Genomic DNA, 13,361 nt, shown 5'->3' with positions numbered 1-13,361 from the left:
CGACTGAATTTTGTTATTATTTCCATTGAATACTCGATCAATTATTTCAATGTCTGTGGCTCACCAGCATCAGATCCCAAACACTTTCTTCATATTAAATTTATTAGTTGCAATACACATAAAAAATAAATTAATTAAATTAAATAAAAAATACTTTGCAAAAAATGTACAAATAAGTTGGCACAAAAAATAAGGTTGTACAAAATAATTCAGAGCCTTTTCGGTATTTTAAATTAAAAGATATTTAGAATTCTGTGCACTGCATCGGTTTGTGAAAAGTCGGAAGTGAGGGCATTTTGGTAACTTCAAGTTAAGGAGAAAACGTAAACAGTCGTAACAACAGAAGCGTGTTTCTAATAACACACGTGTGAAGTATTTTTTGTTCTAAGTCTTTATTATTTAATAATGTGATAAGTGCAGCAAAGCCTCTATTTATTTATTGTTAATTCTGGGTGCGCATATTCTGGCTAGCCAGAAATATTAATAAATTATTATTATTAGTGAAAGACTCTTATATACTTTTTATATTTTTCATTAGAAACTTTTAATTATACTAAGAGAAATGATTGGACAATCATTCATATATTTTATCAATAATAACTAGTTATAAATATGAGATATAATTATTAATATGGAAATATATTAATTATATAATTTATTAATATTATATTATATACATATATAGTTTATTATTCACCGTCATTCAAATCTATACTCACTTTCTTTTTTGAGTTGTCATCGAAAATTATTCTTATTTTTCTTTTAAATAAAAAATTATTATATATATTTTTTTTTACTGAGGAAAAATTAACCATTGTTACCCAACTTTATTAATTTTCGTGCCCGATCAAATGAGCACGGATTTGCACGATAGAGGGAGTAATATTTATATGCTTATCATTTAATATTATTTTTTATATATATAACATTGTTTTAGATTTATATTCGTTATATTTTTTTGTCAATTTGAATTCTTGAATTTATCAGAATTCAAATTGACAAAAAATAAAATAAAAAAATCTAACAATTGAATGTAAAATGTGTGTTTAGTTATTTTTTGAGAAAATTTTTATGATGTTTTTATTTTATGTTCTTATTTATTTTAATATAATATTTATATATGTATTTGGAAAAAATAAAATAAGAAGAGAAAATATCTAACTATCAATAATATTTTTCACATATCTCTAATCTTTTCGCATTAAGTTCTGGATTTAGGTCAACCAGAGCTTAAGTTGAATATCTGCATTCACGATGTTATCCGCTTGAAAATTTTCAAATTGATAATTTTCTTCTAAATCGTTACCAAATAAATCGTATACAACATTTGCTATATTAAGTGTTAGTTTAAATTGAACAAATAAAAAACTACATAATTAATTATTAATTACTATTAAAAAATATAAAATATGTTATTCAAGAAAAATATAATTATTACAATTAATGAGAAAATACTTTTTATATTTTTAATGAAAAATAAAATTTATTAATATAAAAAATAAAAATATAACCGTTATTTTTAATAAATAGAAATAAATAAATTAATATGGGTATAATAGTTATGGGTATAATAGTCTTTTAATATATTAATACATAATTAATAATTATTCTGGGCTAAATCTGCCCATTTAGCAGCACTCTTTATTTATTTACATATAGAAAATATTTATTAAAAAAAATATAGATACAAAATTATGTATAAAAATGTGTAAATAGCAACGTAATTAGTGAATTGTAGTAAATAGTAATCATAGGATTCCCTGTGAGCAAGGGCGAAGAAGATGCTGACTTATGTAAAATAATCCCTAACTCCAGGGAGTCCAGCACCAAATGGATCTAAAGCGTTCACAATGTAGACCCCGCGAAATTCGACGCTGTGGATCTATTTAGGATTTCAGATCCTGGATCTTCCGGATGTGAATAGATTGGCAAGTGATGCCAGCCGTCGATTTCTGAGGGCACTAAATTTAATGGTGGTCCCCACGCCAACTGCTGCATTTATTTTGTCCAGCACTTTCTGTTGGCATTTTTGGTAAATTGGATGGATTTGCTCAAATTGTTTTTAATTTACAAAAATATTCTAATTATTAATTTAAGAAATTTATATAAATGAAATAATGAATTGAGATGAGGTGAAGATGCATGCATCGGGAAGTTGAATTGCTAATTAATTACAATGTCTTGTTTATTATAAAGGTTATTGGGATTGTAAGTTGCTGAATTCCATAGATTTAAATTAGTGTTATTGTTCAAACTAAACCACTGTACTACGAGAAATAAAATGAGATAAAATGGATTAAAGAGTTAAATTATAAGTAAAGAATTGATATTAGTGTGAACAAATTTCGTATAAAAAGTCTTGGAGCAGTGAGATAATTAATATGTAAGGACAAATAAATTATGGGTGGTCACAAAGAATTTATTCTATTTGCATCCATGGAATTGGTGACAAATACGACACAATGACAAAGGTTGTACTCATTATCATAAATTGTCGTCACGTTGTAATATAGAAAACCCAAATTGCATCCTCAATTCTTTGTTTGTCATTGGAATTTTCTCGACCTCCCTATCAACATCATCGCCCATAAAATTTTAGTCTTCTCTTTTTATTCTTTATATATATAAAGAATAAAATCAGAATGCAAGAATTACTGAGAGTGAATGATACTGAGTTACTGTAATAATCTTCGTTGTGTTTTTGTGTTATCTTTTTCAAGCCCAAGTCTATGGTGTTTTAGTTTAGGCCCATCTCAGTATTTGGTGTGATACGCTCAAGAATAAAGATGATGATGTCTTTTTGTTTGACCATTTCAAATATTGAAATTATGGGTTGAAATTAATGCGGATTGAGAGGCCCATTTGAGAGAAATTTTTATATATTGATGTTTTGGGATGTGGAAAATTCAAATTTTAATTTCTCTGATCAGTGATCAATGATTCTCATAGTGATGTGCGTAAAGTTCTTTCTTGAGAAGGCTAATGTGGGCGAATTGGGAGTAAGATTATTGAAGTTCTTGTGTAAATTAAAAGGAAATTATCCATGTACGATTAATTTCACGTATCAATTTAGAAATTTTTTTTGTATATTTATAGCCAAATTGTCGATTCAGATTTTCGAACTACCGTGTGGTATAAGATGCTCTCAAATACATAGATCACAGAGGCAGGAAGTTGAGTTTTACGATCATTTAGCGAGAATTTGCTTGCAAGAATGCAAGAAAACTCAATCCCGCCAAGTGCTCGACCAAATGCCTGAAAGAATCGTTTTGTTTATTAATTTACGTAGTGTTTGTGTCAGGGTAAGAAAGACAAGATGATGCTTGTTATCTGTTTTCCCAAATGCCTAAATCCAAATGTTGTGGTGTGGAATGCATAATTTCAGGGCGTGCCAAAAAGTGGTGTTTCAGGGGCATGCTATCATGTTTCCTCAAGGAAAATGAACAAAGCATGGATTGTATTTAAATTACAGATATTGTAGATAACCGCAACCATGGCTTGCAGGTCTTTAGTTGATTCAAATGTATATGTGTGGAGTTCTGAAGATGTATGCCAGATGCTTCGAAAACAATGTATGATGGACTGCACATCATGGAGGAGACGCAACAGACTGGGCATGCACATGAGGTTTTGGAGTTAGTTGTGAAGATGAAAATGTCGGATTTGAACCTAATGAATTTTGCGTACACCAGCATGCCGAGTTCATGCTCGTTTTGGAAGGTATTGGGACCAGCTGTGCAAAGTGCACATGTGGATTTGCCTGCAAAATGTGGGGATCTATTCAATGCAAGAAAACCATTTGAGGGAATAGGAGTACGAGATCTTGTTTCGAAGAATGCAGTAATTGTTGGTTATGTTAGTCGAGTTGAAAGTAAGTATTCCGGAAAATGGCTGTCAAGAAAGATGTTAAATCATAGCACTCCATGATTGTTGGATATGCAAACAATAGAATTATATGATATTATCATCAATGATCACATTGGGTGGAGACAACCTGGTTATATCGATGCAGACAGGTGCAGAAATTGCCATTTCCTCTTCACTGATAGTGGTTTGCAAGTTGCTCTTCTATAACTACCACCTGGTTGATTATACCTGATTCTGTTACAGAGTGAGAAAGAATGTGTGTTTGCTCTAGGGGACCGACAAAGAAGAAGGATCTAAACTCTTGCTGAATAGAAACATCCTGCAAATGCACATTGTGAGGTAACATTTAAAGATATTAATGCTATTTGATCAAAATGCAATGCAGAGTTACTTAGGTGAAATTTAATGGCATTTCAAGTCCTATACCAGTATTTATTTATGCAAATTTTGATATGGAAAATTACAGAATTTCAATGGTTGTTGGTCTTGATTCATTTTTTTCCTTTTCTTGAAAGTCGTGTTGGTATATATATATATATAGTGTTATTCTTGCAGTTATTGAAGCATGGATACCTAATCAAATTTCATAATCATGAAGATGATGAGAATTACAAATACATTGGGAAGATAAAGTTGAAGCATATGATAATAATGGGGAAGTGGTTAGGGAAGAAGTGGGGGGTGGGCCTCATGGCAGCATGTGAGCTTCACTTTATCATGAGTTGTCTTGCATCATTGTTATGCTTTTCTTTTCCAAAAAAACTATATACCATTACAATATGTGATATCAAACAATGATCACTGTCTCTAAGACTGGGCCACACTACATCATTTTGTTCTGAAAAAAACAAAAAAGATAAAAGAAATTGCACATGAAAACTTTGAATTAAAAAAACCCCCCTTGAAACTGATGATGACCATATTTAGCACAACAAACTTTGTCACATCATTTTGGACAAACGAATTCTAGCCGTTGTCTGGACCATAAGCTGCTCTACATTCAAGAATGTCGCTTTTGACTGCAAGGCCTAATCTTTAGGATTGTTTTTGGCCGTAGGATTCATTTCTAGGATAGGAAATCTTGCTTCTGCCATTGTTGTTGCAATATTCCCACTGAAAAGCTGGTTTGAATTTTATTAATATATTTCTCTGTTTCATTGCTTTGTCCTTACCTACTGATAGTGAAAAGGATTGCATATCATTAATCAAACATAAGGAAGCCAAAAGTTGTGGATAAATATACTAGAATGGTTTTGATGATTTTAACTTTAAATAACTGAAGAATTTAGTGTAAAGTTTAATGGATGCAATTTGAAATTGTGTGATCAGCTGTAATGCATTTTTTTTTAAAATTCTAATTATATAGCTTTCTGACGTTTGGTCCATCTGCTGAGTTGCCAAAATATTCTTGTTAGAGGATTAGGTAGAAATCAAATGATCCAAAACAGCTAATCAGATTAATGATATCATGAACTCTAAATAAAAAAATAAAAAATAAATCTCGTGATGCTCTGTTGAAGATAAAGAACAACCCACAAAACAAGAAACTTGGCAGCATCCTTGTGTTCTTTCCAGAAAAGTCCCCACTCTCCTCTCACTACTTTCAAAATTCCAACCACAATATCCCACTAATCTTATCTCAATTACAGTATAAAATAAAATTTAAATCATTACTCATAACAGTATACTTTTAATTAGCTGTATCTGTAAAGCAACATCCTTTTTCGAGAAAATTAAAGCAAAACTCTTTAACTTATGTTTTGCATTTATTTTAAGAAATTGTAAACAAAAATGGGATATATCATATATGTATTATAAAAGACACTTCATGCCATTACCTTTGCTCCACTAGTTAAGTGCTCATAGGAAGAAAAGCAAAGCAAAGAGGAGCAATCTTCACAAAGCAGTTGGTTTTCAGCAGAATTCTGAATCCATGGCTGAGAACAAGGAAGAAGATGTTAAGCTTGGGGCAAACAGGTACACAGAGAGGCAGCCATTGGGGACAGCTGCTCAGACAGACAAGGACTACAAGGAGGCGCCACCAGCCCCCCTGTTTGAGCCTGGGGAGCTGAAATCTTGGTCCTTTTACAGGGCTGGGATTGCAGAGTTCATTGCAACCTTCTTGTTCTTGTACATATCTGTCCTGACTGTGATGGGAGTTGGGAGATCACCAAACAAGTGTGCCTCTGTGGGAATTCAGGGAATTGCTTGGGCTTTTGGCGGGATGATCTTTGTTCTTGTCTACTGCACTGCTGGCATCTCAGGTTAAGCCTTGTTCTTATTCCCAAACCTTTTACACAATTCCTTAAATCTTACAGCTAAATTTGCTGATTCAATTGTGGCTGAATGTTTGGGTCTCAGGAGGGCACATCAATCCAGCAGTGACCTTTGGGCTGTTCCTTGCAAGAAAACTGTCACTGACCAGGGCAGTCTTCTACATGGTGATGCAGTGCCTTGGTGCAGTATGTGGAGCTGGAGTGGTGAAGGGTTTCATGGAGGGGCCATACCAGAGGCTCAAGGGTGGGGCCAACGTGGTTAACCATGGCTACACTAAGGGAGATGGCCTTGGTGCTGAAATTGTCGGCACATTTGTGCTTGTCTACACTGTCTTCTCTGCCACTGATGCCAAGAGAAACGCCAGAGACTCACATGTCCCTGTATGTGTGCTTCCTTCTTCATTCCATAGATTTGATTTCCCAATTTTGATCATACAACATTAGAATTCTTGCCTGCAATATATAGGAATGTGTATTTAAATTTTTGTGGTTTGATCTGGTCTGCAGATTTTGGCTCCTCTCCCAATTGGGTTTGCAGTGTTCTTGGTTCATCTGGCCACCATCCCTATCACCGGAACTGGCATCAACCCCGCCCGGAGCCTCGGCGCTGCCATCATCTACAACAGGGATCATGCTTGGGATGATCAGGTAAGAAAATTTGTTCTCAATTCTCAATGGCATTTTATCTTTGCAGTCACAAAGTTGGACAAATCTTATCTCATTGTCTGAATCTTGCAGTGGATATTCTGGGTCGGACCGATGATCGGTGCCGCGCTGGCCGCAGTGTACCACCAGCTGATCATCAGAGCCATACCTTTCAAGAGCAGCAGGTCATGCTGAGGAAGAAGGATCTGCAAGATAAATCTCTTCTGTTTGTGCTTTGTGTAGTGATTTTAATCTCCTCTCTCCCCCCCCCCCCCCCCCCCCCCCCCCCCCCCCCCTCTCTCTCACTGTATTTGTGTTTAAGCTGTTGATGATTTGTGTGTAAGATTGCATCTTATGAATGAACCAGTTGTTTTTGTCATTCTTTAAGCTTGAATTTCCATCTCCTTCTAAATGCAAAGCAGTGAAATACAAATTATGGCATAGGCTAAGAGAACTCTGCAAAAAAAACTCTATCTTGAAACTGAAAAAATGGTATAAAGTCACTCTCAAATTTACACAGTTCAAAAAATGATTCTATACCCCTATAAATAACGCAGTCTACTATACGTCGCTATGGCGAATTATGGCTTGGCGCACTGGCGACGAGTCGAGTGAGCTTCGCAAGAGTCTCCTGTGCGGATACAGTGTCGGGATGATCCTCCCCGCATATCGAACTTCTAATGAACACAGCCTTCCTAATCAGATCATCGGCAACATCGAATTGTCCCCCTCTTACCATCAGCTTCGCCCGAACTTCCAACACGGTGGCTCGCGCCAGCGCGAGATCTTGCCACAGTGATGGATTCAGCTGTGCATTTGTCTGAATGGGCCTCCAGCAGAGGGATTTGTCGAGCCACTTGTCGACAGGCGTGACGAACGCTTGGTCCGTCGCTTCCAACGCGTCCGTACAGAGTCGAAGCAGTTCCATCGCAGCGCTGCACCGCGAGAACGTGATGAACGTCCGGATGGCGAGTGGCACGATCACTTCTTTAACGAGGAAAACGAGCTCGGTCACCTGCAGCTCCACGACGATCGGGTCTTTACCGAACCCGAGGAGGAGGAAGCACGCCGCCCAGACATGGTCCGAGTTCGGGGATATGTTCTTGCAACCTATGACCGATCGAACCATCGCCTGCGCTGTCCCTGCAGTTCCCCTCTTGCGCGAATACAGCTTCACAAGATGGCTGAACTGAACAAACCCGTCTTTCATGCAACTCCTCGCCATGTTGAATTTTAACAGCAGCAAAGAAGCTTCGGCCTCTGACCTCCGCGCATACTCCGTCGAGCAGCCACAGGTCAGCGAAGACAGAATCCTGCTCCATAGCCTTCGCCGATGGTGGTCCTTTTCAGACAACTTATTCGCAGCCACGGCCAAGACAGGCACCGGGATTGGCCCCGGCGCAAACCAGCCACTCACCAGGGCCATTCTCGTCGCCAAACTTCTCGGACCGTCAGCATTGTTGAATATCGAGAAACAAACCTCGAAAAGCTGTAATAAGAAACTGTTACGCCGTAAAGCATGGTTTTCGCGGCCACCCACCCTCGACGTCGTACGGTTGATCAAATCCAAAAGCCTACACGGGTTGATCGGAAGCTCGGATATAAGAGCACCGACTATAGAAAGGCCTAACGGTAGCCTCCCGAGTTTTTCCTCGATGGCGTGGAGAGCGTCGATTTCCGTAACCGATTGGTCTTTCACGTTTCCCTGCATCAGAGACATCGCTTCGATCCCCGATAGGTACGAAAGCCTCAAAGGCTCGACATTCATCACCCGGGAGAGGCGCGTCGAGATGATGACATGCGTCTCACCTCCGAACCGGGGAAGAAGATCCATTACATGCTTGTGATCCCACCAATCCTTTTCGCTCTCGAGATTATCGATTATAACTAGAAACGGAATGTTCCTCATCAGCTCCCGTCTGATCCGAGCTACCGCCGCTTCCTCTTGCTCTTCGAAGCTCTTCGCCCGGCCACCCTTTTCCGTGCACGTCTCGATGCCCACGTCGATCTCGAGAAATGACCACAAGTTCATGTAATTCTGCCGAATGTATCGACTTTCTCCGCCAATCCACAGCACCATTTTGTACCGTTGATGGAACCGGTACGCGAATTCTAAAAGCAGCTCCGTTTTTCCGATCCCCGACTCCCCCGTAACACAAGCAATCCCTTTACCGTACACCACGTTCGACGATCTCCTCCTCCCGCGCTTCGGTCGAGGCGTCGGTTGCGAAAACTCGACATTTTCCATTTCAATTTCCCGCTCGGATTCCTTCCACGTAACCGGCTCCTTCCCCTTCTGTTTACTGCTTCGCTTCTCATCCACCGAGCTCGTCCTCCCCCACGCGATCGTCACATTCTTCTTCCTCCTCGGTCTCGCCTTCAGTTCGAAATAGTCGCGCTCGGCCTCGCCACTTACGTCTCCGAAAAGCATGAACTCGAGCTCCGACAACTCGCGTTTCCTCCCGACGAAATTCTCGTTCCTCGGATACGGGAACTCGTCCTTCTCAGCTTTGTTCCGCCACTTGGTCAGTCGATCGACGATGCTCCTCCTCCCCAACCGGAACGCCATCAGCGTTACGGCTCTCAAAATACAGTCCCGCCATTTTTCATCGCGAGCGTCGAGCCTCCACTCGTCGCCTCGAGACAGCGCGCCCACAGCTTCCCGCCATTCCTTCTCGATTCCGCCGTAATGTAGCCATAGCTCCCCGCCATACTTCTCCCAAACCTCGCCTCTCTTCTCGACGATGTCCCGGACAAGACAGTCGTCGGGGCCCAAATCGAAGTACACCGGAACAAGATTCTTCTTGTTCGAAAAGAATCGCAGCTCTTCGATCGTATACGCATTCCTGAACGATTTTCTCGTCAAGATCACAACTCCGAACGCACTGGCGTCCATCGCTTTCTCCGTTATGCTGTGCTTACGCGAGTTTCGACATCGAGCTCTGTCCGTTACGAAGCAGCTCAAGCCCTGAACCTCTAACTCCGCCCTAAGCCAATTCGTGAACCGTAGCAGCAACGGTTTCCGGCCTTGAAAGCCTATATAGACATCACAACTCCTCAATCTATTACCAGGAATCGAGGTTTCGAGCAGCCTTTCGAACTTCTTGGCTTTACCAGTGTGTCCGAATCTATCATTTTCGTGAAAAACTCCGCTGCTCGATACTGGACTTGAAGCATTCTCCAAATCCGCCGGATCATTTGGCGAAAACTCGGGTTTCATGGGATATAAACTTCCTGCGGAGGCGGGACATGGATTATCGGATTGCGTCGAAAGTCGACGAGCTGCTGAGTTTGGAGAAATGAAAGGCGATTGATTGGCGGAGAAAAACGTCGACGAAGACGACGACAAATTCCGCAATGTAGCTGCGTTGTGCAACGGCCAACGCCTAGTACTGTCTTCCCGAACATCCATTTTTAGTTTGATAGCTTGAACTGAATCTCTTACAAGCCCAGATTTCAGGCATCCTCAGAAGACACAGTAGACCACACCTGGATACAGATTACAGACAGATTCATAGTCTAAACTTATTAACTCCAACTGGAACCAAAATCTTCAATATAAATCTAAATGTGCAGAAAATCCAGCAATATAAGTGAAGAAGAACACTAGCATTTCATTAGCAGAGATACTTGGACTGTACTAAACAAGAATGTGGGTATATTACGAAAAACAGAAATATACGGACAAGATTCACAGCAACTAAAGAGGCAAAACCAAAACTGCATCGAATACACATTGAATCGACGAAATCGGAGTTCAATCTCGGTGGAAGAAAACTACTCAAGCATTACCATTTTAGATCTAAACGAGGAACAAATTTCAGACAACAAAAGAAACCCTAATCCAATAAAACAGAACACGAATAACCCTCGGTTTTAAACAACGGTTCAGATCTGAAGGAACTCACTTGAATCACAACCCAATAATTCCAGCCTTTAAAGTCGCAATCTTCATCCAGTTCAAATCATGGATTCCACTTCCCAATTGTGTTCTTTAGTCAGCCGCCACTATTACAGAGCAGTTGGTGCCCACAATCAACTACTGTTTTTTTATTTCTATTTTTTTTTTTCTCTCAAAAAGCACAAATCTTTATCAACCTGTAAAGGAAGAAAATCGCATGAATCTTTCTACTACAACAACACAAAGATATACATACATTTATCTATATATATATATATATATATAGAGAGAGAGAGAGAGAGAGAGAGAGAGAGAGAGAGCATTGAGACATACCACCAAGGATGGGAATGGAGAGAATTGACTGGTACGAGAAGGAGAGAAGGGACTGTGTGTCTGGAGGATGGGGAGGAAGAAGAAAGTGTGTATTTGAAAAAGTGAAGAGGCCCCGGCTGGTTTTTTATTTTCCAAAAAGTAAAGCAATAAATAGGTGAAAACGAAACATAAAATGGGCTTTTTAACATTTCTTGGCTAAAAAAATCGAAAAAAGATCCAAACTTGGATGTGCACTAATAATGCTATATATTCTTATTACCTTTTATTGAATTTTAAATAAAATATACATCTATCTCTCTCTCTCTCTCTCTCTCTCTCTCTCTCTCTCTCTCTCTCTCTCTCTCTCTCTCTCTCTCTCTCTCTCTCTCTCTCTCTCTCTAAAAGGAACAAACACTGCACCATTAGGGTTATTTTATGTGGTTTTGTTTGCTTATGTGTTGAAATTTGTTGTTTGATTCACTTAGGTTTGTTTCATGGCTCACATGGTAATAATTTCATAGTTAGTACAAAGCCAAGAATCATTAAATGGATGGTCTCAATAATTCTTGGCCTTTAACTTCTCCCATCAATCCCTACAATGAAAAAAGCAAAGTAGATATATATTGAGTATAGAATAATTGTTCCCAACCCAATACTCCATATTCAAATTCCGATTAATTCAAAATATTTTTTTTTTAAATAAAAAAAAAATAATTGTGGGTAGAGTTTAATGATTGGTGTAGTAGTGTAAGAAAAAAGAGTAGAGGGCCTGTTTGGTTGACTTACACGATACTGAATTTTGGATCTTTCAACGTAAGTCCAAACCACTGTTTCTGTACTAATACCACAGCACATGCCTCCATGTGAGTGCCAGAAATGGACGGCTCTGATGCGTTCATACCCATCCATCCAACGGTCAGAAGCGCTCTGTCACTACACACTTCAAAATGACCAGTGTGTGTGTGTGCTGTCTATGGAATGAAAATTTGTAAAAAACATATCCACACAGTGCATCCAAAATTTGCACATTGGCCTACAAGAAAGTAGACAACTTAGGAAAATAAATAAATCTTCTTTAACAAACGTTAAATATTTTATTTTATTTTATTTTTTGGGTTTGTATATGGGAATTTTTTGATTGATGGAAATTGAATTTTGTAACTTGTTTCAAGAAACCACAGGGCCCCACTTTTACCACAAACAGCCAATAAAAATAATTGACTCAACAAGTGACAATTTTCTTCACTATGTATTTATTTTACTCTGCATTCACGTTTTTTCTGCTGTGAAAGGACTAAAATAGCCTTGCGAGGGCATTGCCTGCCCCTGGAACCTCCCTGGAAAGTGCACAGTATTTCACAAAGTCATAATCACTCCCATACTTGAGACTTTCTTGATTTTGATGATTGCTGAGAACATTATATATATATATATATATTATAATTAATAAATTAATTAATTTATATGTTCAATGTCCCACAGACAATACTGAGGAAAACAATGGACTTTTTTTTATTTCGATATAAATATATATGATATGTTATCAGATAAAGACACATAGAACAAAGATAAAGAGGAAGCTAGGCATGTCAAATGCATACTTATAGACTATAGATTATACAACAAGTAATAACCCATGTGTTAATTCATCTTGAAATACTAAAAGAAATAAGATTTCAAATATTTTTATGCAATTTTTTGTGAATTGAAAATTTTAAAATATAAATAATCAATAAACAAGCTAAGGGGTAGAATGGTAATTGTGTAGGTAATGATTAGTGGGCCGTACGGACGGAACAATTTGTCTAGGTGGGCCAGCTTTAATGGGCCAGTCTGTAGATATTGTCGGGTTTTATGGGCGTCGGTCTGTCTCGCATTATGGAGGCACTTCTCCACTCATATATATATATATATATATAAAAGGATATGTATTTACATTTTCATCCATTTTTATCAATAAAACAAATGAAATAGAATTTTAACATTGAATTTAATTAATTTTTATAATTTAATAAGAAATTTTAAATACTTTAGGTCATGGGCCAATTATTTTTTCTATAATGCCCAAATAAGCTCAATTCGCCTTATATTTTAGCCCATTACCTTTTGGACTTTTATAAATAAGCCTTTTTGGGTTTAGAGGTAGGCCCAATATATTGACACGTGGCATTACTTATTTAGTTATAGGAAAAAACGTGTACGGTTACCATTGGATTTAGTTGAACTACTTTTGGCTTACGTATAAAGTTAAATTTGATCCAATTTTTTGTTCAACTTCTGTTTCTACAATTATTCTAAAATTATTAAAAGTATAATCATTTTATTAAATGATTATTGTTCACATAATTTTATTAAATTAT

The 13,361-nt window shown here is 37.8% G+C and overlaps 2 protein-coding genes across 2 annotated transcripts; one reads left to right on the top strand and one right to left on the bottom strand.

Moving 5' to 3' along the window:
• Positions 1 to 5,610: 5,610 nt before the first annotated feature.
• Positions 5,611 to 7,167, top strand: LOC127255548 (probable aquaporin PIP-type pTOM75). The gene is made up of 4 exons (XM_051281124.1): positions 5,611 to 6,131; positions 6,229 to 6,524; positions 6,651 to 6,791; positions 6,882 to 7,167. The coding sequence occupies exons 1-4, from the start codon at positions 5,801 to 5,803 to the stop codon at positions 6,981 to 6,983; spliced, it is 870 nt and encodes a 289-aa protein (XP_051137081.1). The 5' UTR covers positions 5,611 to 5,800; the 3' UTR covers positions 6,984 to 7,167.
• LOC127255547 (uncharacterized) lies at positions 7,050 to 11,142 on the bottom strand. Its single transcript, XM_051281122.1, has 3 exons — positions 11,023 to 11,142; positions 10,697 to 10,886; positions 7,050 to 10,277 (listed from the first exon to the last, which is right to left on the bottom strand). The coding sequence occupies exon 3, from the start codon at positions 10,198 to 10,200 to the stop codon at positions 7,360 to 7,362; it is 2,841 nt and encodes a 946-aa protein (XP_051137079.1). The 5' UTR covers positions 10,201 to 10,277; positions 10,697 to 10,886; positions 11,023 to 11,142; the 3' UTR covers positions 7,050 to 7,359.
• Between the last annotated feature and the right edge of the window lie 2,219 nt (positions 11,143 to 13,361).

This window comes from Andrographis paniculata, unplaced genomic scaffold (assembly GCF_009805555.1).
Source record: "Andrographis paniculata isolate CXL003 unplaced genomic scaffold, ASM980555v1 Contig54END, whole genome shotgun sequence".
In the NCBI taxonomy this organism is placed as follows: domain Eukaryota; kingdom Viridiplantae; phylum Streptophyta; class Magnoliopsida; order Lamiales; family Acanthaceae; genus Andrographis; species Andrographis paniculata.
The sequence above is the reverse complement of the archived record's forward strand: the minus strand, read 5'-3'. Positions and strand labels throughout refer to the sequence as shown.